Genomic DNA, 26,677 nt, shown 5'->3' with positions numbered 1-26,677 from the left:
ACCTCCCAGCCTCACGGGGCTGCTGTGCGGCTGCGGCGACGTCGGCGAGTGCGGAGCTGCGGAGGAGACGGAGGGCTGGGGAGGCGGCGCCACGTGAGTCCCGGGCCAGGCCAGGGCTGGGGCCTCGGCGGGAGATTACCGTATTTACCGAGGCCAGTGCCGGCCCCTGGGGGCGGGTCACTGCAGGCGCGCTACCGTATTTGCCGGGAGCCGCGCAGACCCTTTCCGGGAGTGGCGAGCGCCGCGACTTAATTATGTATTTATCCAGGGTTGCGTGGTTCCCCCCTGGCGCTGCGGGAGCGGGAGGGCGTGGGTTGCATGAATTCCCTAAGGGAGCCGGGGCTTGCAGCGGAATGGGGTGGGTTGCTGCAGCAGAGTGGGAGGCCTACATATTTTAGTGGGGGTGGGGTTGCGACGCAGAGTTTACCATATTTCTCCAGGATCGCTCCGGCCCCAGGAATTGGCAAGGCTGTGCGCGGGGGAGGGGGGGGGGTCGGGTGGGTGGGGTCAACTCTTTTGATTAATGCCGCTATTTGAAAAGAACAGCGGTGCGGGAGGCTGGCCGTCTTTATGAGGGTGAGGGAGAAGGGGCGCGGGAGGCGCTGCGGAGAGTTACCGTATTTGCCTTGGGCAGCGCAGACTCGAGGAAAGAGCCACTGCTGGAGGCCGGAGGAACTGGGGCGCAGCCTGGTCTGTGAGTGTGGGATGGGATGGAGGCACCTGGGGGAGACAGGGGGGCCATGGCCTTGGACCCTCTCGGCGGGCGGGGCCCTTGGTCAGGGGTATAGCTGGGAGAGTGGGGAGGCTGCCCAGAGACAAGGCCGCGCTGAGATTGGCCAAGGGGACGGTGATGATCTGTCTTTGCAAACGTCCATGCAGCCGCCTGGGGAAAGACTTGTGGGTGGGGTCTGTTGCAAGTAGAACTTGTCCCCTTCCCCTGGGTGAGTGCTGTTCCACCCCAGCCTGGGGGTAGGGGGAGACAGAGGGGGTGCCTCTGGGACCCCACTCTGCCGATAGGTCCACTGAGGTTGTGGTTAGCAGAGAGATCTGGAAGTGTGGAGAAGGTCTGCATGGAGGACCAGGGGAAGGGCCAGCAAGCTTCCCAGTTGGGGGTGGGGGAATGCAGGGGAGTGGCCCCCTCATTCCCTCCGAGCCGGCCTCAGCGATCTGCGGGAGCAGGAGCCTAGGGTTTTGGGGAGGCACGAGGGTGGTGGCCGCAGACAGTGCCCCAGAAGAAGTGGTCCTTTGGGTATTGATGGCTCTGTGATGCTGGCCAGGAGGGTGGTGGTCTTGTGTGTGTGTGTGTGTGTGTGTGTGTGTGTGTGTGTGTGTTTTGAGAGGAACTTAGCTAGTGAGCAGCTACTATGTTGAAAAGAGCTTTTGACAGTGAGGAAACTTAAGGCCTAGTCCTGGTTCACCTTGCTGTGTGACCCTGGGCAAGTAAGTGGGCCTCACTGAGCCTCAGTTTCCCCATCTATAAAATGGGGTTCAATAAGCCTGCCCCTTCCTCAGGGCTGTTGTGAGGACAGTGGGAAACAATTTAAGAGGAACACAGTGCCCTGGGAAAGAGGATCCTTAGGAGAACCAGTGTGAACGGGATGGAACTGAACTTGGGGGTGTTTGTTGCACTTTGAGTGTTCCTCAGCCTTGGGCCAGGCTTTGCTGGGGCGATGCCAGATGCCAAGAGGAATCAAGCTGAGACCCGCCCTCTGGGAGCTCACACTGTGGTTCAGTGACTTGCAAACCTTTTACAGGCATGCCTCATTTTGATAAACAAAGAGCTGCTGCCTTAATGTTTAACTGAGGTTACTTTCAAGTTTACAGGGCTTTTCTTTTTCGAAGCTTTGCAAAAATATCTTTAAACCACTGTTGACCCACCCTTCCCTCCAGATTGGGGATGCACCTCCCTACCCCGCTTCTTGAGAATCTGGTTGGAGAGATAAGATGCATCCAGGTTCAGTATAACTTACAATACTAGGAGTCCCTGAATATCACTCATCAGCATTTATTCAATGCCTTGTGTGGCAGGCACAGTGTTTGATGTGGGACATAAAAGGAAGCGGCTCTGTCCTCAAGGTGCTCACAGGGCAGGGAGACAGAGGTGGCCTGACAGACCAGCATGCTGTGTGAGGAGTGAGGGTCATAGGGTTGGGTCACGTGGCTCAGGAGGGGCTGGAGACGTCAAGGAAGGATTCTAGCAGGAAGTGTCATTTTAGAAAGGCCTGAAGGAGGGGTAGGATGTGATTAGGGGTGGAGGAGAAAGAAGGGCATTCCAGCAGGGGGACACAGGCTCGAACAGGACTGGAGAGCGGCGGGTTCTGGAAGCCGTGGGAGCCCAGGGGAGTGTCCTCCCTGAGGCTGGGGCCTGGGTGATCCTCGGGTGCCCCCTGAGTACTCTCTCTGCTTCCGCCTCCCCAGGGGCCGGTGACTGCAGCCGGGAGTGCCCATGACCGAACTGGCGTCCTCCGGGGACAGGTCCCCTGCGGGGGACGGGGAGGAGGGCCTGGGGGACGACCGAGGCCTGGTCATCCACCACCCTGCGGAGGAGCAGCCGCACCGCTGCCCACTGTGCGGCCAGACCTTCTCGCAGCAGCCCAGCCTGGTGCGGCACCAGAAGGCGCATGCCGGAGTGGGCCGCGCGGCCGCCTTCGTGTGCCCCGAGTGCGGCAAGGCCTTCAGCGTCAAGCACAACCTCGAGGTGCATCAGCGCACCCACACGGGCGAGCGGCCCTTCCCCTGCCCCGAGTGCGGGCGCTGCTTCAGCCTCAAGCAGAACCTGCTCACGCACCAGCGTATCCACAGCGGCGAGAAGCCGCACCAGTGCGCGCAGTGCGGCCGCTGCTTCCGCGAGCCGCGCTTCCTGCTCAACCACCAGCGCACCCACGCGCGCATGCCCGCGCCGCACCCGCGCCGCCCCGGCGTCTTCGGGGAGCGGAGGCCCTACTTCTGCGCCCGCTGCGGCAAGAGCTTCGCGCGCGAAGGCTCGCTCAAGACCCACCAGCGCAGCCACGGCCACGGGCCCGAGGGCCAGGCGGCCCATTTAGGCCGCGTGCTCTGATGCGCGCTGGACCTGCTGCCTCCGGCTGTTTTCTGCCCCAGAGCCGCATCCGTGACCTCTGGAGATGGCGCTGGGCTTCGGCCCCCTCTCTGGCTGGGATCCCGGGAGACTGGGAGGGCTGGCTTGGGGTCTCAAAGGAGTGGGCCGCCTCCTTCCGCTCCTTCCCCAGGACCCTCTGGCTGGCTGCACACGGCTGCTTTGGGCCCCTGCGTTGGTTTTCCTCCGCAGGCCCACCCGGCTTAGAGCAGGTGAGACCCGGCGCTGGCCAGAGCCCGTCTCAGGCTTGTTCGGGGTCAGGTGGGGACAGGTGAGGGAGGTGGGGCGTACTGAGCTCCTAGGTCTACGACTAGCTTCTTACTAGATCTTCATTCCCTGAATGTCAGAATTGAAAGCGACCTGGAGAGGGTACTCTCCACAATCCTCAGGCCCACCCCCAGCCCCTAGGGTCTCCTGGCACCAGCACTTACTATTTGGTACCCTTGAGAAGTCATTTCACTTCATGACTCAGTTTGCTTATCTGTGAGTTGGGGCTAACGATGAGGGCTCCTCCTCCCTGGGATATTGTGAGGATTGTAATTGCTGCCAGCGGACAAGAGAGGTTGGCGTCACTAACTGAGCGCCCCAGTGTGCCGAGCAGTGTGTTGCGCAGGGCTCTTGCGAGGAGCACAGCCACAGGCCCTGTGCCCTGGGGTGCTCGCTCATGCAGGGTGATGCCGGCTCTCGGCTCTCGTGGGGACAGACTGCAAAGTGCTCTGGGAGGCGAGGTGATTGGTGTCGCCCAAGGCAGTTTGATGGTTTGAACTGGGTCCTGGGGACGAATAGGGAGAGCAAGGGTGTGGAAGGTTTCCAAGGCAGGGGTCCTACCTTGGAGGCTCACATTTGCTCTACGAAGGACTTTGTGGCAGGGAGAGGGGACACTGAGATGTTTAATGGGAAGAGCCCAGTGATCTCAAGTGCAGTTCAGGGACAACCGGAAGCAGTGAGGAGAGATGGAAGTGGGACGGGCGGGAGCCTCGAGGGTCCTGGGGTCATCCGGGCAAAAGAAAGTGAGGCCCCCCAAGAGGCTTGGCCAAGGTCATGCAGTGAGAAAGGGGAGAGCCAGGACCTGTCCCCCGGGCCTCAGGTTCCAAGTTGATGCTCGGAGGCACGGGCTTCTCAGCCATTTGGCAGACAAGGACACTGAGGCTCACCCAAGCTGGCCCTAAATCACACGTAGGAGCTGGCGGTGCAGCGGTGGAAGCCTGGACCTCGTTTTGGGTTCTGGACCCCAAGACCCTTCATTTCTACTGTGTCATTGTTAAGAGAGGCTCTTGCAGGTGGGAAGATGGGGCTTCGGGGATGTGGGAATGTGAGCCTGGGCAGGGGCATCGCTAGGGGCTGTGGGTGCCTGAAGGGGACATGGCATCCTGGGTAGGGGGTTGGGAGGAAGGAAGCTGGGGGCTGGCAGAGGACCTGCTCTTGTAGAGCCCTTGTTCCACGCCCAGTCCCGTGCTCAGTGCTGGACACCCATCCCTGCCCTCTGCCCTTCCTTAGAGCCATGGGGCTTCGCAGCGATCAGTTGTCCTCTGCCTGCCGCCCCTAGGTGGCTGTTGCACTGTGGACTAGTACTTAGTGGTGGAGATTAAGAGATTAAATCGGGACCCAGGACATCTGGAACCAGTCACCAAGTGCCCTGAACCCACGTTGTCTCATTGGTAAATGGGATTAGTAATCCTTGGGTGCTTGGTAGGGGCTAAGAGGACTCAAAGCCCTGGATGGGTGCAGGGGGCCCATGACCGCTCCCTCCTAGCCCTGGAGAGATGGCTGACGGGGGCTGGGCAGGGCCGCGTCCCGCCCCAGACCTGACCCTGGTCTCTTTGTCGTTGTGAACAGATGTGGCGTGTACAGGACCTCTGGGCTGTGTGCAAGGCACACCTGACACAGTGACTAGGAATGGGGCCCTGGGCTTGTGCCCCGGCATGAGGACACGTCCCCTAAGAAGACCTACCTCGGGAGGTGACAGCAGAGGGACCAATGGAGCCTGGAATTGGAGGCAGGTTCTGCGCCCCGGTGGAAAAACTCCCCGGACCTGCTGGGAGTCACAGCCGAAGAAGAGCTCGTGCTGCCTGCCTGGCTGTAAGCCTTCACTCTCCCGTGGCAGCGGGGCCGGTGCCTGTGTGGCGAGCCTGCTTCTGTGCTCCCGCCTGGCCCACCAGAGACGGGAGGTGAATTGCCTAGGAGAACACAGCAAGTTGGTAGCAGACTCGGCTCCAGAGGCAAGACCTTCCCCCAGGTGTGCACATACCTGCAGGCTTCGCTCTCCTTTCAGAGCAACGTTCTTAACACTTTTGGGGTCGTGAAGCCCTCTGACAAGATGGCAAAGGTTATGAACCGTCTCCCCAGGAAGACACACATAGTCACGTAGATGCAAGAATCTACAAGCAACCCCAGGAGCTCCTGGACCCCAGGCCGAGATCCTTGGCCCCGGGACTAACCCGCCACTCCTTCCTTACCTGACACAGAGCCCCGGGTCAGGGCCTACATTCGAGTAGCATTTCATCCCCTGCCCTCCCCAACCCCTGCCCTTCCTTCCCTTGTTCAGGAATAAAGAATTCTGAGGAGGGGCCTCTTTTAGTCACTCTCTTCTCCCAGACCTAACAAGCAGCGCATCAGGTTTCTGGGGTCTCACTTCCCTTCCGCAGATGTTGCTGGAAGCTCGCTGGGCTGGGCTGGTCTTCTCTGGTTTGCGGTTGCTTGCTCTGGCTGTACCTGGCTGCCGGCTCGGCAGGATTGGGGGAAGGCTGGGGAGGAAGTGGAGCCTCCCTGCTGGGGCCCGCTGGCTCCGGGCAGGGAGAGAGGCTGGCAGACAAGCTTCTGTGTGTCCGGACTTCACAGCGGAACAAGAGGAGGGTGGTGCCGGGCCAGCAGCAGGGCGAGGGCTCCTCCGGGCTTCACACCTGAGCAGGTTGGCCTGGGGCTCCCCAGACTGGACCACCCATCAGAAAAGGTGGGACCGACTAGGGCAGGGCTGGGTTTTGATGACAACCGGACTTCATGAGGTAGGTTATAGTTAGTGAAACCCTTGGAGGTGGGGAGAGGCCTTTAGTCATGAAATGTAGGTCAAATCCCAGGGACGTGAGTGCTGGGGGGCGTGGGGGAGTTCTGTTCAGGTGAGAGGTCCCAGGGCTGAGCTGAGGTTTGGTCAGGGTTGCCAGGAGGCCCCCATGGGTTCCTGTCTCCAGTGCAGTTTGCATGTAGGTTCTTACCATCTGCCATATGCCTGGCTCAGGGATAACAGGCCGCTCTGGGGGAGGTCAGAGAAATGAGGCCCTGTACTTCTGGAACTTCCTTCTCTCTGATCCTTGGCCCAACCCGGGGGACCCTCACAGATGCCCCTTCTCCTCTCATCTCCCTCCTCGGTCCTGCCTCTGTTTCCCCTGCTGTTGATCTGGCCTGTGCCCCCCTGCCTCCCACCGGCTAAGCCCTCTTCTCCACCGGGCTGCCTTCCCGACCACCAGGCCCACATTCCGCCCTCCTCTGAACAGTCCCTGTGTTAACACACTATCACACGCCTGAAATTCGTGTGGAGTCTTATGCAGTAAGTCCCCTACCTGTGAACCTTCAAATTGCGAACTTTCAAAGATGCGAACGTGCATTCCATCAGCGTCAGGCGTGAGTGAAATTGCAGCCTGCCCTCCAATTGTGTTAGTTGGGTACCTAAGCTAACTTTGCTGGACTTACGAACAAATTGGACTTACGAACGTGCTCTTGGAACAGAACCCATTCGTGTGTAGGGGACTTACGGTACTCCTGTTTCCCGTGTGTGTGTGTGTGTGTGTGTGTGTGTGTGTGTGTGTGTGTGTGTGAAACCTCCGCTGAGACTGGGAGCTCCTTGAAGGCAAGGGCTGTGTCATTCCGTCTTGAACCCCAGCAGGGTCTAGCACAGGGCTGGGCTCATAACACTCAGGAAGTAGTTGCCGACTGGCTGGTGGGTCCAGTGCTGGAGGCTGTGGGGTGGGAGGTGATGGGAGGTGTGAACGGGGAGAGGGACGTGAGTCCACTGGTGAGTGTATCTTAGTGGCTGTGGGCTGGCTTTCCTGGGCAATAACAGCCGCAGGAGGCCTTGGGTTCTCCCCTCCTTGGGGCAGTGGGACAGGAGAGATTCCCCCCATCGACTCCGCAGGAGTGTGTGTCAATGGGTGTCCAGGCTGGACGTCTCCATAGGTTGCTGACGCTTGCTGGGGCTGACCAAGGGGAATCAGTGTTCTCTCAACATCAGCTCGTGTGAGGCGTGGTCATTTGGGGCTCCGCTGGGAGCAGGGAGGTGGCCTCCAGTTCCGCCTCCATCTTTTCTTGAGGAGTTACGTTCCAGGTCACGTAGCTCAAAAGCCACAGCAGTGAGTCAGCTCGGGCTCCCCCATGTGGATAATGACCACTACTTGGGTGTGAGTAGTGGATACCGGGGCCCCTTGGGGTAGCCCCCCGGCAGCTTGCTCAATGCACAGCGAGGCAGACCTGCTGAGAACCTTCGAGGTGGTTCCCTCAGCACCTGAGTGCTGGGCCACTCCAGGGCTGGCCCATCCCCCCCCAGAGACCCTGGCTGGTCGCATCTCTCTCCTGGCTCTGGTCTTCTTATCTGCTCCTCCTGCCTCGTGGGTTGTGAGAATCGGATGAGTGTATATATACACTGTGCACGCTGCAAAGCCCCACGGAGGGGCAGGGGCTGCTGTCATTGTCCTGCCACTGTCTCCTGCCTCAGGTGGGCCTGGCCGCTGACACGTCACAGCCCAGGAGTCTTCTGCAGCAGAAGGTTCTGGAGAGTGGAGTTACGCCAGGCCTGCCACCGCGTTGCCGAGACTTGGATGAGCAATTTTCCTCCTGTTCCTGGTGAGGGGCTGGGCTTGGTCATGGCCAAGGCTCACTCCAGAACCTTCCTTCTGCGCCTTGCTCTTTTTATTTATTTATTTATTTATTTATTTATTTTTGGCTGTGTTGGGTCTTCGTTTCTGTGCGAGGGCTTTTCTTTCTAGTTGCGGCAAGCGGGGGCCACTCTTCATCGCGGCGCGCGGGTCTCTCACTATCGCGGCCTCTCTTGTTGCGGAGCACAGGCGCCAGACGCGCAGGCTCAGTAGTTGTGGCTCACGGGCCTAGTTGCTCCGCGGCATGTGGGATCTTCCCGGACCAGGGCTTGAACCTGTGCCCCTGCATTGGCAGGCGGATTCTTAACCACTGCGCCACCAGGGAAGCCCAAACAGAGCTTCTTTCTATGGTTACCTCTGTTGTCTGTTCTGTGCAATCCTCCCCCCTTCCCATTACACTATACCTTCCTCCTCTGCTGCTTTGTTTTTTTTAATAAAAAAAAATTTTTTTAAAGTATAGTTGATTTACAACATCATATTGGTTTCAGATGTACAGCATAAGGATTCAAATTTTTATAAATTATACTTTAAGTTATTATAATAAAATATCGGCTATATTCCCTGTGCTGTACAATGTATCCTTGTAGCTTATTTATTTTATACCTCTTGTAGTTTGTACCTCTTGTCCCCCTACCCCTATCTTGCCTCTCCCCACTTCCCTCTTCCCACTGGTAACTACTATTTCTCTATATCTGTGAGTCTGTTTCTGTTTGGTTATATCATTCACGTGTTTTATTTTTTAGATTCCATGTATAAGTGGTAACATACAGTATATTTCTTTCTCTGTCTGACTTATTTCACTGAGCATAATACTCTCCAGGTCCATCCATGTTGCTGCAAATGGCAAAACTTGAGTCTTTTATATGGCTGAGTAGTATTCCATTGTATATATACATCACTTCTTCTTTATCCATTCATCTGTTGATGGACATTTAGGTTGCTTCCATATCTTGGCCATTGTAAATCGTGCTGCTATGAACATTGGGGTGCATGTATCTTTTTGAATTAATGTTTTCATTTTCTTCAGATATATACCCAGGACTGGGATTACTGGGTCATATGGTAACCCTATTTTTATTTTTTGAGGATACTCCATACTGTTTTCCATAGTGGCTGCACCAATTTACCTCCCCACCAGCAGTGCTGGAGGGTTCCCTTTTCTCCACACCCTCTCCAGCACTTGTTTGTTGTGGTCTTCCTACTCTTCTTTATCACACTTTCATGGGTAGGCCTTTGCCCTTTTTTTTTTCTTCTTGATATCTTTATTGGAGTATAATTGCTTTACAATGGTGTGTTAGTTTCTGCTTTATAACAAAGTGAATCAGCTATACATATACATATATCCACATATCTCCTCCCTTTTGCGTCTCCCTCCCACTAGGCCTTTGCCTTTGATCCCTCTTCCTGGAATATTCTGGAATATTCTGCTCCCAGATATTCCCAGGGCTCTCTTGTCACTGAGGTATGAGTATAGCTGTCATCTCATGGAGGCCTTTTCTAAACACTGTAGGTCAATAACTCCCCATATATTCTTTTTCACATCAACCAGCTCTATTTTCTCTCTTGCATTTATCACAAACATGACCTTGTTTATTTATTTGTTTGCTTGTTCATTATCTCCCCCTTCAGATGTAAGCACCAAGGACAGTACAATGCCTGGCACACGTCAGGTGCTATATAAATATTTGTTGTGTTAACTGACACGGGTTTTTTGGCCATTACTGGGGCATATTCAGGAAATTTTATAATATAGCAAATTAAACTTATTAATAGTTTCAAATGTAATGAAATACTTTTGAGACTACATGTAACAGCAAAGTTGATATGTTGCTCTCTGTAGACATTAATTGATTTCAACTTTTCAGTTTTCTTTTGGTATTTTGCAATGAAAAAATAGTCTGCAACATTTTTATAATTTTGCAAAACCTATAAGCCCTAGGCTTTCTGTCTATGATGTCTAATGGAAAAAGGGACCTATTTGGGGGAATTATGTAATTTCTCTTTTTGTCTGTGCATCCAATAAATGGAATTTATTTCGTTTTTAAGGGGAAAGTTGTGTGAGATTCTTTATTTGGTTGACTATGTGGTGAGGTATAGAGAGCTTACATAGGCTGCATAGTGAGTTAGTCACGGCAGACTTTTCTAACAGAGGCCAATGGGAGAGTGGCGCCCTCTAGCGCACATTTGGAGAACTGATGTTGAGTGAATTGGACTTGTGTTCTCTAAGGCCAGCCTGGCCACGTTTTTATTATAATGCACAAGTCAGGGACCATGTAGGCGGTCAGTAAATACTTGCTGAATGAATAAATAGAACCATGAGGCTTTTCAGAGTGCCCTATGGAAGTGAGTAAAAAAAAATAAAATAAAAGCAGAGTTGTAAAGTTAACTGTCCCCTTAGAGATGAAGTGAAGGTTGATGGCTAACACAGGGGAGAAGAGAAACTTGGAGGTAATGAAATTCGACACATGTTTCTTTTCTGAGTTTCCAGAAGGGAGAAGAAGAAAACATAGAGTAACTTTCCAAACAGAATGAGCCAAAAAGCCGGCAATGAAAGTTTGCTCATGAAAGTATTTAGAGGGACTTTTAAAAAGGGAGTAGACCCCAAAGGGGTTGATACGCTAACTCCATCGGCTGGCTGAGTCGACCACAGGATGCGAGAGAAGGAAGCATGTAATAAGAGCGGGAAAAACAACAACCAGCTGAAAAGTTGTGGGCGGTTTTCATCTGTAAGCAAATCTTTAAATTTATTTATTTATTTATTTTTGGCTGTGTTGGGTCTTCGCCTCTGTGCGAGGGCTTTCTCTCGTTGTGGCAAGCGGGGGCCACTCCTCATCACGGTGCGCGGGCCTCCCACCATCGCGGCCTCTCTTGTTGCGGAGCACAGGCTCCAGACGCGCAGGCTCAGTAGTTGTGGCTCACGGGCCCAGTTGCTCCGCGGCATGTGGGACCTTCCCAGACCAGGGCTCGAACCCGTGTGCCCTGCATTGGCAGGCAGACTCTCAACCACTGCGCCACCAGGGAAGCCCCAGCAAATCTTCAAAATGTAGATGTTACACTTACATGCGGAATCTAAAATATGATACAAATGAACCTATCTATGAAACAGAAACAGAATCACAGACATAGAGAACAGACTGGTGGTTGATAAGGGGCAGGGGCTTGGGGGAGGGATGGAGTGGGAGGTCGGGGTTAGCAGATGTAAGCTTTTATATATAGAATGGATAAACAACAAGGTCCTACTGTAGATCACAGGGAACTAAATTTAATATCCTGTGATAAATCATAACGGAAAAGAGTATATACAAAAAGAATGTGTATATGTATAACCGAATCACGTTGCTGTACAGTAGAAATTAACACAACATTGTAAATCAACTATACTTCAATGAAAAATATTGATAAAATGTAGATGTTATTGAGGAAATTTGAACACTTATTGGATACTCGATAATACAGAATTGTTAATTTTTTCTCAGTTACAATTAGGTTATTGGGCTTACGTAATAAAAGGATCTTTAGCTTTCAGAGATACATAGGGAATGAAATGCTCTCTGGGATTTGCTTCAGAGTCGTCTGGGGCATGGGCGTGAGAAGGTGCAGTTAGAGATGAAACAGTGTTGACTGTGTGTTGATGATTTGAAGCTGGGCGAGAGGGGACCGGGGCTCATTACAGCCTTCTGTCTACCATTGTCGTGTGTTGGAAAACTTCCGTAATAACAAGTTGAGGTATGTTTGTGCCTAATCCTTCTGGCCTTTTGAAAGTTCCCTTCTTAAGACTCCTGAAAAAACTGAAGTGCTGTGGATGTTTTGGGGCAGAGGAGGTGTTTGGGGCTGACTGGGAGTGCTGGGTTTGAGCCCTTTCCTTTTGTCCAAGAGATCAGGATGGCTGAGAAAGGGGAGGGGCTGAGAGGATGCCCTGCTTAATTTACATAGGGGGTGATGTCAATATACTAGTCCTTTCAAGATGCGGAAAGATGATCTAATTAGATAATTGAGCCAAATCATTTTGTGGTCGGATTGACTTACGGATACATTAACTGGAAAATCTGAAAAGTTTTCCAAATGCTACTGAGGAAATAAAATTGCAGCAAAGACCTCTTTGCTGTCCGTCAGATAGTTGAGTATGAACCGACTTTTGACCTCTAGAATGGCAATTCTACGTTGGAATGCTTTGAGGGTCTTCGTTGTTGTTTTTGAACGAAATGTTTTTAAAAGGAAAAATGACATAAATAATTTTTGAGAGAATCCCAGTTCTTTAGAGAGACTATGATCCAGGAGGGCAGCGCGGTGCCTCTGGAATACTAAGAGGGCAGGTGGGGGACCCTGAGCCCCCCGCCGGTACTTCAGAGGTTGCTGCCCAGCTGTAACAGAACACTGTGAGTGAATTTTTGGAAGTAATTTCCGTATTTGCCCTAATTTAGAAAACTTCTGAGGAACACTAGAAATGACTAGGGATCACATCAAGAAATGCAGCGTTAATGTCAACTTCCAGTAGAGACAGGTTCTGGGCTCCACGCTCTGGGTCTTCTTTCTGGGCAAGGTGGGGCGGGGGGTGATGCCATGGGACTGGTAGAGAGGCAGGTATTTGGATTGAAGAGGCTTTCGCTGACTTTTCAGTGGCCACTAGACAGAAATGGCTGTGGTAGGAAGAGCATGGGTCTTGGTGTTAAAACGGGGTTAGAATTCCAGCTCTGCCACTTCTAGCTGTGATCTTGGGGAAACTGGCTCCTAACAGGAATTGTCTGGTTCTCTGCACCCCAAAGGTTGCCCGAAGTAAGGCGCGAGTGCCTGTTGGGGAGCGTCCCGCTCTTTCTTTTTTTGTTGCTTATGGCTAACTTAAAAAAAATTGAAATACAGTTGATTTACAATGCCATGTTAGTTTCAGGTGTATAGCACAGTGATTCATACACACACACACACACACACACATATCTATTCTTTTTCAGATTCTTTTCCCTTATAGGTTATTACAAAATATTAAGTATAGTTCCCTGTGCTAGACAGTAGGTCCTCATTGGTTATCTATTTAATATATAGTAGTGTGTATATGTTAATCCCATCCTCCTAAAATATCCCTCCCCCCTTCCCCTTTGGTAACCGTAAGTTGGTTTACTATGTCTGTGGGTCTATTTCTATTTTGTAAATAAGTTCATTTGCATCTTTTTAGATTCCACATGTAAGCGCTATCATATGATAGTTGTCTTTCTCTCTCTGGCTCACTTCACTCAGTATGATGCGTCCCCCTCTTTCCAAAGCACTTCCTTCGATGTCCGTTTCCAGGCTGCACCCCTCAATCCTTGTCCCAGCTGAGCACAGGCACCACCCCCTCCTGGCCACCTGCTTCCCACCCAGCAGGTGGAGGAGGTGCATGATGGGGAAAGTCAGCGGGACCCTCGGGCCTGGAGGGGCATGGCTGGCCCTAGGGTTCTGAACCTGGGTAGGGGTATGGAAATGGAATTGTCAGTGGGTTGAGATTTCCAGGACTTCTAAAAGGGCCCCAATAAACCTCCAGAACTTTCACTCGAGGCTGGAAGAATAAAATGAGCTCTCCAGCCTGCATGCTGCAACTAGAGAGAAGCCCATGTGCTGCAATGAAAGATCCCACGTGCCGCAAAGAAGATCCCGCGTGCCACAACTAAGACCCGACGCAGCCAAATAAATAAATATTAAAAAAATAAATAAAATGCTCTGGAAGGTGGGCCATGGCTGGGCTGTGGTCTGTCTGAGCCGGGCACTGGCCCTCAGCCAATGAAGCAGGAGCACCTGGGTTTAAGATGCAAGAAGCAATCGGCCTCTGAGGTCCCTTCTGGCTCCTGGCTTTTCACCTGTTTCTTTTCTTTTTTTTAAATTAATTAATTAATTTTTGGCTGCCTTGGGTCTTTGTTGCTGCGCAGGGGCAGTGAGCAGTCATTGCGGTGCGCGGGCTTCTCAGTGCAGTGGCTTCTCTTGTGGAGCACGGGCTCTAGGCGGGCTGCAGTAGTTGTGGCACGTGGGCTCAGTAGTTGTGGCACGTGGGCTCAGTAGTTGTGGCGCACGGGCTCAGTTGCTCCGCGGCATGTGGGAGCTTCCCGGACCAGGGCTCGAACCCGTGTCCCCTGCATGGGCAGGCGGATTCTTAACCACTGCACCACCAGGGAAGTCCCTGGCTTCTCACTTGTGTTTCGGCCCCACTTGTTCCTGGTGCGCCCATGTCACCTTCCTCTTGCTCATTAAAAATCCTGCTCTGGCCTCCCCGCCAGCCAGCAGCCCGGATGGCAGCGACAGATGTCCTTCTGAGAATACCAAGGTGGTAGAAAAGTCCTGCTAGACGTGGTGATAGCACCTGCGGATGTAGCAGCAGCCCTTGGCATTCACCATCCGGCCTCCCTCCCAGCGAGGGGACGACAGCCCCGAGAGACGCCTCCTCCCAAGGCGACGCTGCGTCTAGACACCTACATCAGCACCATGTGCCGGAAAGGGGAGAGAAATTAGATGGCAGCTGGAGGGGGAAGCGGGGTGGGAGCATATTCTTTTTTAAAGATGGGAGAGGGGCAGGTAGGAGAGTTATGGGGCTGGGGGGCGGGGGAGGTGAATGCACTACGACACAGAGGGAGAAGCCCCGTCAGAGCCCGTTGAGGATGGTGATCCTAGTGTAAAGTCACTTCCGCCGGTAGGTTTGTGTGTCTCCCCTCGGCGCCCTCAGCAGCGCAGGCGCAGGCGTGGTGGTGATGAATCGGCGCCACGTTTCTCCCAGCACGTTCATGTTCTCCTCCGCCTGACAGCCCCAGACTGCCCTCTTCCTGACTCTTGACCTCCCTTTCCTTGGAGCATTTACTTTACAAAACTTGTAATTGCAAACTCTTTCTCTGCCCCTTTGAGATGTAACTCTTTTTAAAAGCCTCCTGCCAGTTTTACAACCCAGATCTATCTTTCTCAAGGATGTGGGAGCGGTCCATCCCTTTGAAATGTAACCACCAAGGGAGGTAGCGCCCCACCTCCCTTCTCCCCTGGGCGGGGTGGTGGGCGGTGGGGGGGATCAACCCTGACTCTGATGGGCTCCAGTACTTTTCCAGCAGCTCGCCCCAGCCCGGAACATCCTTCCTGGTGTTTCAGCTGTGGGTTCAGTCTTAGTTCTGGCCTCGCTGCCCTGTTATCAGAGCCTTGAACAGTCTTCCCCGCCTGGTCGCCTTTTTCTGCTGCAGCTGTTGCTATTGTTGTTGTTTTAATTTATTTTATTCAGGTAGAGTTGATTTACAATGTTGTGTTAATTTCTGCTGTACAGCAAAGTGACTCAGTTATACATACATACCCATCTTTATCCTGTTTTGTTTTAGTTGTTTTCAGTGGGAGGGTTGGCGTGAATTACATGGAAAACAGGAATCAGTCATGACCTTTTGGCTTTCTCTGCCTGCCCTGCCTCTAGTGCCTCAGACTCAGTGTCCCCAAGCTGAGGCCCTTGTCTTCCCGGAAAACCCCGGTCTCTCATAGCCCCAGCTGTACAAAGGCCACTAGAAAGTGCTGTGACCCCTGACATCCCACAGCTGGTCAACCTGGGGCGACCACTAACCTTTATGTGAATGAGAAAATGATATCTCTTCTTCAAGTTAAGTGTTTATAAAGAGGCATATTGGGTTTCCCTGGTGGCGCAGTGGTTGAGAATCCGCCTGCCAATGCAGGGGACACGGGTTCGAGCCCTGGTCTGGGAAGATCCCACATGCCGCGGAGCAACTGGGCCTGTGAGCCACAACTACTGAGCCTGCGCTCTAGAGCCCGTGAGCCACAACTACTGAAGCCCGCCCACCTAGAGGCCATGCTCCGCAACAAGCCCGCGCACCACAATGAAGAGTAGCCCCTGCTCTCTGCAACTAGAGAAAGCCCGCGTGCAGCAACAATGACCCAAGGCAGCCAAAAATAAATAAATAAATAAATGTATAAATAGGCATATTATTTCTTTTCTTTCTTTCTTTCTTTTTTTATACAGCAGGTTCTTATTAGTCATCAATTTCATACACATCAGTGTATACATGTCAATTCCAGTCGCCCAATTCATCCCACCCCCACCACCACCCCCCACCGCTTTCCCCCCTAGTGTCCATACGTTTGTTCTCTACATCTGTGTCTCAATTTCTGCCCTGCAAACTGGTTCATCTGTACCACTTTTCTAGGTTCCACATATATGCGTTAATATACGATATTTGTTTTTCTCTTTCTGACTTACTTCACTCTGTATGACAGTCTCTAGATCCATCCACGTCTCAACAAATGACCCAATTTCGTTCCTTTTTATGGCTGAGTAATATTCCATTGTATATATGTACCACATCTTCTTTATCCATTCGTCTGTCAATGGGCATTTAGGTTGCTTCCATGACCTGGCTATTGAAAATAGTGCTTCAATGAACACTGGGGTGCATGTGTCTTTTTGAATTATGGCTTTCTCTGGGTATGTGCCCAGTAGTGGGATTGCTGGATCATATGGTAATTTTATTTTTAGTTTTTTAAGGAACCTCCATACTGTTCTCCATAGTGGCTGTATCAACTTACATTCCCACCGACGGTGCAAGAGGGTTTCCTTTTCTCCACACCCTCTCCAGCATTTGTTGTTTGTAGATTTTCTGATGATGCCCATTCTAACTGGTGTGAGGTGGTACCTCATTGCAGTTTTGATTTGCATTTCTCTAATAATTAGTGATGCTGAGCGGCTTTTCATGTGCCTCTTGGCCATCTGTATGTCTTCTTTGGAGAAATGTCTGTTTCGGTCTTCTGCCCATTTTTGGATTGGGTTGTTTGTTTTTTTAATATTGAGCTGTATGAGCTGTTTATATATCTTGGAGATTAATCCTTTGTCCATTGATTCGTTTGCAAATATTTTCTCCCATTCTGAGGGCTGTCTTTTCGTCTTATTTATGGTTTCCTTTGCTGTGCAAAAGCTTTGAAGTTTCATTAGGTCCAGCAGGTTTATTTTTTTGTTTATTTTTGTTTTTATTTCCATTACTCTAGGAGGTGGATCAAAAAAGATCTTGCTGTGATTTATGTCAAAGTGTGTTCTGCCTATGTTTTCCTCTAAGAGTTTTATAGTGTCCGGTCTTACATTTAGGTCTCTAATCCATTTCGAGTTTATTTTTGTGTATGGTGTTAGGGAGTGTTCTAATTTCATTCTTTTATATGTAGCTGTCCAGTTTTCCCAGCACCACTTATTGAAGAGACTGTCTTTTCTCCATTGTACATCCTTGCCTCCTTTGTCATAGATTAGTTGACCATAGGTGCGTGGGTTTATCTCTGGGCTTTCTATCTTGTTCCATTGATCTATGTTTCTGTTTTTATGCTAGTACCATATTGTCTTGATTAGTGTAGCTTTGTAGTATAGTCTGAAGTCAGGGAGTCTGATTCCTCCAGCTCCGTTTTCTCCCCACAAGACTGCTTTGGCTATTCAGGGTCTTTTGTGTCTCCATACAAATTTTAAGATTTTTTGTTCTAGTTCTGTAAAAAATGCCATTGGTAATTTGATAGGGATTGCATTGAATCTTTAGATTGCTTTGGGTAGTATAGTCATTTTCACAATATTGATTCTTCCAATCCAGGAACATGGTATATCTCTCCATCTGTTGGTATCATCTTTAATTTCTTTCATCAGTGTCTTATAGTTTTCTGCATACAGGTCTTTTGTCTCCCTAGGTAGGTTTATTCCTAGGTATTTTATTCTTTTTGTTGCAATGGTAAATGGGAGTGTTTCCTTAATTTCTCTTTCAGATTTTTCATCATTAGTGTATAGGAATGCAAGAGATTTCTGTGCATTAATTTTGTATCCTGCAACTTTACCAAATTCATTGATTAGCTTTAATAGTTTTCTGGTGGCATCTTTAGGATTCTCTATGTATAGTATCATGTCATCTGCAAACAGTGACAGTTTTACTTCTTCTTTTCCAATTTGTATTCCTTTTATTTCTTTTTCTTCTCTGATTGCCATGGCTAGGACTTCCAAAACTATGTTGAGTAATAGTGGTGAGAATGGACATCCTAGTCTTGTTCCTGATCTTAGAGGAAATGCTTTCAGTTTTTCACCATTGAGAATGATGTTTGCTGTGGGTTTGTCATATATGGCCTTTATTATGTTGAGGTAAGTTCCCTCTATGCCCACTTTCTGGAGAGTTTTTTATCATAAATGGGTGTTGAATTTTGTCAAAAGCTTCTTCTGCATCTATTGAGATGATCATATGGTTTTTATTCTTCATTTTGTTAATATGGTGTATCACATTGATTCATTTGTGTATATTGAAGAATCCTTGCATCCCTGGGATAAATCCCACTTGATCATGGTGTATGATCCTTTTAATGTGTTGTTGGATTCTGTTTGCTAGTATTTTGTTGAGGATTTTTGCATCCATATTCATCAGTGATATTGGTCTGTAATTTTCTTTTTTTGTAGTATCTTTGTCTGGTTTTGGTATCAGGGTGATGGTGGCCTCATAGAATGAGTTTGGGAGTGTTCCTTCCTCTGCAATTTTTTGGAAGAGTTTGAGAAGGATGGGTGTTAGCTCTTCTCTAAATGTTTGATAGAATTCACCTGTGAAGCCATCTGGTCCTGGACTTTTGTTTGTTGGAAGATTTTTAATCACAGTTTCAATTTCATTACTTGTGATTGGTCTGTTCATATTTTCATATTTTCTGTTTCTTCCTCGTTAAGTCTTGGAAAGTTATACCTTTCTAAGAATTTGTCCATTTCTTCCAGGTTGTCCATTTTATTGGCATAGAGTTGCTTGTAGTAGTCTCTTAGGATGCTTTGTATTTCTGCGGTGTCTATTGTAACTTCTCCTTTTTCATTTCTAATTTTATTGATTTGAGTCCTCTCCCTCTTTTTCTTGATGAGTCTGGCTAATGGTTTATCAATTTTGTTTATCTTCTCAAAGAACCGGCTTTTAGTTTTATTGATCTTTGCTATTGTTTTCTTTGTTGCTATTTAATTCATTTCTGCTCTGATATTTATGATTTCTTTCCTTCTGCTAACTTTGGGTTTTGTTTGTTCTTCTTTCTGTAGTTCCTTTAGGTGTAAGGTTAGATTGTTTATTTGAGATTTTTCTTGTTTCTTGAGGTAGGCTTGTATAGCTATAAACTTCCCTCTTAGAACTGCTTTTGCTGCATCCCATAGGTTTTGGATCATCGTGTTTTCATTGTCATTTGTCTCTAGGTATTTCTTGATTTCCTCTTTGATTTCTTCAGTGATCTCTTGGTTATTTAGTAATGTATTGTTTAGCCTCCATGTGTTTGTGTTTTTTACGTTTTTTCCCGTGTAATTCATTTCTAATCTCATAGCGTTGTGGTCAGAAAAGATGCTTGATATGATTTCAATTTTCTTAAATTTACTGAGGCTTGATTTGTGACCCAAGATGTGATCTATCCTGGAGAATGTTCCGTGCACACTTGAGAAGAAAGTGTAATCTGCTGTTTTTGGATGGAATGTCTTATAAATATCAATTAAATCTATCTGGTCTATTGTGTCATTTAAAGCTTCTGTTTCCTTATTTATTTTCATTTTGGATAATCTGTCCATTGGTGTAAGTATGGTGTTAAAGTCCCCCACTATTATTGTGTTACTGTCGACTTCCTCTTTTATAGCTGTTAGCAGTTGCCCTATGTATTGAGGTGCTCCTATGTTGGGTGCATATATATTTATAATTGTTATATCTTCTTCTTGGATTGATCCCTTGATCATTATGTAGTGTCCTTCCTTGTCTCTTGTAACATTCTTTACTTTAAAGTCTATTTTATCTGATATGAGTGTTGCTACTCCAGCTTTCTTTTGATTTCCATTTGCATGGAATATCTTTTTCCATCCCCTCACTTTCAGTCTGTATGTGTCCCTAGGTCTGAAGTGGGTCTCTTGTAGACAGCATATAGATGGGTCTTGTTTTTGTATCCATTTGGCAAGCCTGTGTCTTTTGGTTGGAGCGTTTAATCCATTCACGTTTAAGGTAATTATCGATATGTATGTTCCTATGACCATTTTCTTAATTGTTTTGGGTTTGTTTTTGTAGGTCCTTTTCTTCTCTTGTGTTTCCCACTTAGAGAAGTTCCTTTAGCATTTGTCATAGAGCTGGTTTGGTGGTGCTGAATTCTTTTAGCTTTTGCTTGTCTGTAAAGCTTTTGATTCCTCCATCGAATCTGAATGAGATCCTTGCCGGGTAGAGTAATCTTGGTTGTAGGTTCTTCCTTTCATCACTTTAAGTGTATCATGCCAATCCGTTCTGGCTTGTAGAGTTTCTGCTGAGAAATCAGCTGTTAACCTTATGGGAGTTCCCTTGTATGTTGTTTGTCGTTTTTCCCTCACTGCTTTCAATAATTTTTCTTTGTCTTTAATTTTTGCCAATTTGATTACTATGTGTCTCGGCGTGTTTCTCCTTGGGTGTATCCTGTATGGGACTCGCTGTGCTTCCTGGACTTGAGTGGCTATTTCCTTTCCCATGTTAGGGAAATTTTCGACTATAATCTCTTCAAATATTTTCTCGGGTCCTTTCTCTCTCTCTTCTCCTTCTGGGACCCCTATAATGTGAATGTTGTTGTGTTTAATGTTGTCCCAGAGGTGTCTTAGGCTGTCTTCATTTCTTTTCATTCTTTTCTCTTTATTCTGTTCTGCAGCAGTGAATTCCACCATTCTGTCTTCCAGGTCACTTATCCGTTCTTCTGCCTCAGTTATTCTGCTATTGATTCCTTCTAGTGTAGCTTTCATTTCATTTATTGACTGTTCATCCCTGTTTGTTTGTTCTTTAATTCTTCTAGGTCTTTGTGAAACATTTCTTGCATCTTCTCAATCTTTGCCACCATTCTTTTTCCGAGGTCCTGGATCATTTTCACTGTCATTATCCTGAATTCTTTTTCTGGAAGGTTGCCTATCGCCACTTCATTTAGTTGTTTTTCTGGGGTTTTATCTTGTTCCTTCATCTGGTACATAGCCCTCTGCCTTTTCATCTTGTCTATCTTTCTGTGAATGTGGTTTTTGTTCCACAGGCTGCAGGGTTGTAGTTCTTCTTGCTTCTGCTGTCTGCCCTCTGGTGGATGCAGCTATCTAAGAGGCTTGTGCAAGTTTCCTGATGGGAGGGACCTGTGGTGGGTAGAGCTGACTGTTGCTCTGGTGGGCAGAGCTCAGTAAAACTTTAATCTGCTTGACTGCTGATGGGTGGGGTTGGGTTCCCTCCCTGTTGGTTGTTTGGCCCGAGGCAACCCAACACTGGAGCCTACCTAGGCTCTTTGGTGGGGCTAATGGCGGACTGTGGGAGGGCTCACGCCAAGGACTACTTCCCGGAACTTCTGCTGCCAGTGTCCTTGTCCCCATGGTGAGCCACAGCCACCCCCCACCTCTGCAGGAGACCCTCCAACACTAGCAGGTAGGTCTGGTTCAGTCTCCCCTGGGGTCACTGCTCCTTCCCCTGGGTCCTGATGGGCACACTACTTTGTGTGTGCCCTCCAAGAGTGGAGTCTCTGTTTCCCCCAGTCCTGTTGAAGTCCTGCAATCAAATCCCACTAGCCTTCAAAGTCTGATTCTCTAGGAATTCCTCCTCCCGTTGCTGGACCCCTAGGTTGGGAAGCCTGACGTGGGGCTCAGAACCTTCACTCCAGTGGGTGGACTTCTGTTGTATAAGTGTTCTCCAGTCTGTGAGTCACCCACCCAGCAGTTATGGGATTTGATTTTACTGTGATTGTGCCCCTCCTACTGTCTCATTGTGGCTTCTCCTTTGTCTTCGGATGTGGGGTATCTTTTTTAGTGAGTTCCAGTGTCCTCCTGTCGATGATTGTCCAGCAGCTAGTTGTGATTCGGTGTTCTCGCAAGAGGGAGCGACAGCACGTCCTTCTACTTCACAATCTTGGTTCAGGGCTGCATATTATTTCTTAATAATAAATATTGTAACAAACAAGGAGTCTGTTTGAATAAGACTTTTAATTCCATCTGAAAACTGTCAAAATATACAAATTTAGTTACAAGACACTTTTACTGCCATCTGCCAAAATTGTAGTAAGCACACATGTCCTATCTTGGAAATAAAACAACTTATAAATTTTTTTTTTTTCAAAATAAGAAATGTCTATGTTGTGAGTAGCACTCCCTTTGATGTGACAACTTGGAACACTTGTAAGAGCAACCCTGAATGAGTCTTTTTTATTCTTGTGCTGTTTCTAGCTCCTAAATCTATCATAAATCTGTTCCTTTTTCCACATCCACTTTCACTGTCACTATTTTCGTTCATGTCCTTGTTTCTAGCTTGGACTATTGCAGTAGCCTCTCACTGGTCCTGCACCCTGACCCCATTTCCTCCACATGCCCAAGCTGCTCTCATCACTCTGACTGCCTGTGGCATTTGCCACTCTCCCTCTGCCTGAGTGTCCTTCCCAGGGAAATTTCTACCTGCCCTTCAAGACTGCGGGTAGGCTTAAGCTCCCCTGTGTAGCTTCTGCCTCTACTGTGCCCGCTAATCTCCTCCATTAAAGTCCCTGGCACAGTAAAGGGCTGGTTTATGGGTTTGTTGATAAGTTTGCTTCCCACTGGGTTGTTTCTCCATCTTGCGGGGTTGACAGGCTTCCTCTTTGCTCCCATGGCCTCCTGAACACGCTTCTATGGCAGCACATGTACACTTTTCATAGCCATAGATTTAGTCTCTTTTCCCGTCATTTGATTGAGCTCCTTGAGCCAGGGATGCGTCTGGAGAGTCTTTGAACCTCTGTGTCTGAGACAGTGCTGGGTCCTGGTAGCTTCCTCCTTGCTCGCATAACTTGTGCCTTCCAGGAGGAAGTACACATGTTACATGTGTACTTTCTGGAAGTCCAGTCCCTCTCCCTCCCGCCCCCTTTGAGAGTCTGGGAGGGGGAGGGGAAAGAGGGGTGTCTTACCTGCAGAGTCCTTGCAAGAGCCACCTGGGGAGTGGTTTTGCTGCCCTTGTCATTACCCACACAGCCACTAGGGAGCAGGAAAGCCCCATACTTCCCTAGATTGGGGCCCAGCCAGAATCAGCCGCCTTCCCCACAGAAGTCCATTCTCCAAAAGCTGATGTGCTGAGGATCATTTTGCAAAATCGTCGACTCAGCAAATAATCAACTGCTAACTCATCGAGGAGTTATTTGAGGCTTTGGTTTTATTCAGAGTGCTCCCCAAAGCTTCATATTTCATCTAAGAAGGAGGGAGCTTTTCTTGATCTCAGTTTACTGTGTTGTCTGTTTTGGGGAAATGGTATCCCACCAGGCCTGTGACCCTGCCTTGACCTGACCTCCACTTCTGGGAGTGACACAGCTGGGATGATTGACTGGCCATGTGGCAGGCTTCTGTCTGATGGTTTTGATGTGTTGATTTTATGTGAATTGACCTAGTGCCCCATGGAGGGTGGGGATTCTTCCTGGACCTGGTCCTCCTTACTAAGGGGGTGGGGGGATGGGAGACCCTCTTTCGGTTTCCCCTCCAAGGTGTAGCCGTGTCACCCCAGCCCTTGGTAGCGGTGCCAGCAGACTGAACTTGAAGACCAGAGGGGAGGGGGACCCCAGGAGACACGGCAGCCCCTCAAAGCCCAGTTCAGCCCCCACTGCTCCTCCTTCCATGGGGTCTCTGGAAGGCTCAGCCCCACCTCAGACATTTCATAGACCCAGCCTGGCGTGACAGTGTGAGCTCAAGGGCCTCTGCACCGTGACTGAAAGTCCTCTCACACGGAGGACATTAAGCTAAGTGAAAAAAGCCAGTCACATAGGACAAACACTGTCTGATTCCAGTCACAGGAAGTATCTAAATCATAGACACAGAAAGTAGACGGTGGTTACCAGAGGCTGGGGAGGGGGGAGGAGGATTAGCATCTAATGGGTCCAGAGCTTCAGGCTGGGGGATGGAATAGTTCTGGAACTCTTGGCACAATGTCGAGAATGCACCTGAAGCTGCTGAGCTGTACATTTAAAGATGGCTAAGATGGTCAATTCAATGTTACATGTGTGGTGTTTTTTTTTTTTTTTTTTTTAGCACAATAAAATAAAATAAGGTCTTTCTCTGTGTTTCACTTCCTTCTCTAGAAGGAAGCTTTGAACGCTTATGGCTCGCAATAGGGTTTCGTTTTATGAACTCTTTGAAAGCATCAAAGTTCTAGCATTTCAAATGTTTGGCTAGCTCCGGGAAAGAACACTTTCTCCTGGGAAGCAGCGTTGGTCCGAGGCCCCGAGTTTGTCCGGCGGGGTGGGGGGGTGGCGTTCGGGGAGAGCCCGCTGGAAGGCAGGAGAGGCGCTGAAGCTGTAAGGGCTGCTGCAGGGCAGACGCAGGGCGAGGAGCTGGTGAGAGACGGTAAACTATGTCTTTCGCTTTTCACCCCAGTCTCGGGAAAGGGCGGGGCTGAGCGGTGAAGGCGGCGACCTGCTGGGAGCGGAAACACCTGCTCCGGGCCCTAACCACCCCCCCACCCCACCCCACCCCCGCCGCTCGCCCAAAGCCTTGAAAGGCCCCAGATTGTTCTCTGTCGGCACAGCGATCCTTCTCGAGGGACCCTTCCGAGGCTCGGCTGGGGCTCAGCCCGGGTCCCAGCCCCGGTCCCCTCAGCCCCAGCGGAGCCTCCGCCCTCCCCCTCCCACCAGCCTTTGGCCGCGCCGGGTAGGTGGGCGCGGTCCCTTCCTGACTCGGACCGCCGTGCCCCAGACATTCTCACCCTGTGGTCTGGCATCACTTCTGAACTTCCCCTCCGACTGCATTGGAAACCTATTTCTAAAAACCTCTTCCTCCCCAGAAACACTATGTCAGGAAGATCCCGATCCTGCGAAGCTGGTCCAGCCCCTGCTTTCCTCTCCCCGCGCGGTGCTCCATCCTCAGGGGATAGAGTAGCCGCTTCACCCAGCCGAGCGATGCAGGCGGAACCTGGAGGTTCTGAGACCGTGACAGGTCAGGGGACAGGCCCGAGGTACGTGCGTGCGTGGTGGTGGTCTCTGTGCTGGACACGTGGACGTGAGGACGGGAAAGGCGGCCGACGCAGGGCGGGGCGACAGCCACCTGGAGGGCTTGATTTCAGGGGCTCTGGGATGTTCCTCCTGCTCCAGCGCAGGTCTCCCCAGCCTGGGGGGGGGGCACAGAGGTCACCCCCCCTCCCCGGGGACTCGTGCCTGTGGGCAGCCTTCCTAGGAAGAGGCGGGTCTGGGAGGGGGCTGCTCGCCCCACCCAGGGCTGAGATGAAGGCCTGGAAGAGAAAGGGGGGTAGGTCCGCTCCTCCGGCGTCCCTGACTTCACGACTGTGACACAAAGCAAACTCCCACCCTCACCCCGGGGAAGTCAGCGGGAGCTGCCTGACTCCTTGAGAAGAAGCGGGCAGGGAAGCTGGCCGTTTGGACACTGATTTTCCACATTCACTCTCCCGATATTTCCCAACCCTTGCACGATTAGGATTCCATGAACTGAGCATTGAAAGTGGTCAGTGTTTGCCAAAAACACTCTTTCTGATTTTATCTAAATTTAAGCCTCCTGGGCTTTCACCCATGAACTCTTTTCCTTCCTCCTGCTGGGCTGGGACTGAGTTCTCTCCAGGCCGGGCTCCGGAAGCTTCTCTGACCACCTTTTTTCTGTGCACCTGAACTGCCCCTGATGTGGGACAAATCCCTACATCATTGGAAGCTTTGCTTGGATGCCTGAAGCCACGTCCCCCTTGGGCTATATCCTGAGAAGAAGGTGGAGGCTGCTTTAGAATCTCAGCAAGAGTTCTGGAGAAAGCTTTCTTTCTTTCTGTTTTGTTTTTTTTTTAAGGTTTTAAAAAATTCTTGAATTTTATTTTATTTATTTTTTTATAGAGCAGGTTCTTATTAGTTACCTATTTTATATGTATTAGTGTGTATATGTCAATCCCAATCTCCCAATTCATCCCACCACCACCACCCTTCCCCCCTTTGTGTCCATACGTTTGTTCTGTACATCTGTGTCTCTATTTCTGCCTTGCAAACTGGTTCATCTGTACCATTTTTGTAGATTCCACATATATGCGTTAATATTTGATATTTGTTTTTCTCTTTCTGACTTAGTTCACTCTGTATGACAGTCTCTAGGTCCATCCACGTCTCTACAAATGACCCAATTTCATTCCTTTTTATGGCTGAGTAATATTCCATTGTAGATATGTACCACATCTTCTTTATCCATTCGTCCGTCGATGGGCATTTAGGTTGCTTCCATGACCTGGCTATTGTAAATAGTGCTTCAATGAACATTGGGGTGCATGTGTCTTTTTGAATTATGGTTTTCTCTGGGTATATGCTCAGTAGTGGGATTGCTATGTCATATGGTAATTCTATTTTTAGTTTTTTAAGGAACTTCCATACTGTTCTCCACAGTGGCTATATCAACTTACATTCCCACCAACAGTGCAAGAGGGTTTCCTTTTCTCCACACCCTCGCCAGCATTTATTGTTCGTAGATTTTCTGATGATGCCCATTCTGACCAGTGTGAGGTGATACCTCATTGTAGTTTTGATTTGCATTTCTCTAATAATTAGTGATGTTGAGCAGCTTTTCATGTGCTTCTTGGCCATCTGTATATCTTCTTTGGAGAAATGTCTATTTAGGTCTTCTGCCCATTTTTGGATTGGGTTGTTTGTTTTTTTAATATTGAGCTGCATGAACTGTTTATATATTTTGGAGATTAATCCTTTGTCCGTTGATTCGTTTGCAAATATTTTCTCCCATTCTGAGGGTTGTCTTTTCGTCTTGTTTAGAATTTCCTTTGCTGTGCAAAAGGAAAGCAGTCTTTCTTTC

At 49.4% G+C, this 26,677-nt stretch overlaps 2 protein-coding genes across 5 annotated transcripts in view; both read left to right on the top strand.

Moving 5' to 3' along the window:
- Positions 1–214: 214 nt before the first annotated feature.
- Positions 215–5,658, top strand: LOC132371685 (zinc finger and SCAN domain-containing protein 2). 3 transcript variants are annotated; one of them, XM_059933076.1, is made up of 3 exons: positions 215–256; positions 2,419–3,306; positions 4,931–5,658. In XM_059933076.1, exon 2 carries the CDS (start codon positions 2,447–2,449, stop codon positions 3,056–3,058), a length of 612 nt encoding a protein of 203 aa, XP_059789059.1. In that variant the 5' UTR covers positions 215–256; positions 2,419–2,446; the 3' UTR covers positions 3,059–3,306; positions 4,931–5,658. The 3 variants fall into 3 exon arrangements, with proteins under 3 accessions (XP_059789059.1, XP_059789058.1, XP_059789057.1); XM_059933075.1 differs by lacking the exon at positions 215–256 and adding an exon at positions 558–690; XM_059933074.1 differs by lacking the exon at positions 215–256 and adding an exon at positions 558–694.
- Positions 5,659–5,721: 63 nt separating this feature from the next.
- Positions 5,722–26,677, top strand: part of GIMAP8 (GTPase, IMAP family member 8) — a 32,495-nt gene continuing 11,539 nt past the window's right edge. The window contains exons 1-2 of one of the 2 annotated variants that reach the window (XM_059933072.1): positions 5,722–6,096; positions 24,672–24,842. In XM_059933072.1, coding sequence (XP_059789055.1) covers positions 6,092–6,096; positions 24,672–24,842 — 176 coding nt within the window. In that variant the 5' untranslated portion in view covers positions 5,722–6,091. The remainder of the gene's footprint in view (positions 6,097–24,671; positions 24,843–26,677) is intronic. The other variant, XM_059933073.1, reaches the window with a different exon arrangement.

This window comes from Balaenoptera ricei, chromosome 9 (genome assembly GCF_028023285.1).
Source record: "Balaenoptera ricei isolate mBalRic1 chromosome 9, mBalRic1.hap2, whole genome shotgun sequence".
Taxonomy (NCBI): Eukaryota; Metazoa; Chordata; class Mammalia; order Artiodactyla; family Balaenopteridae; genus Balaenoptera; species Balaenoptera ricei.
The sequence above is the reverse complement of the archived record's forward strand: the minus strand, read 5'-3'. Positions and strand labels throughout refer to the sequence as shown.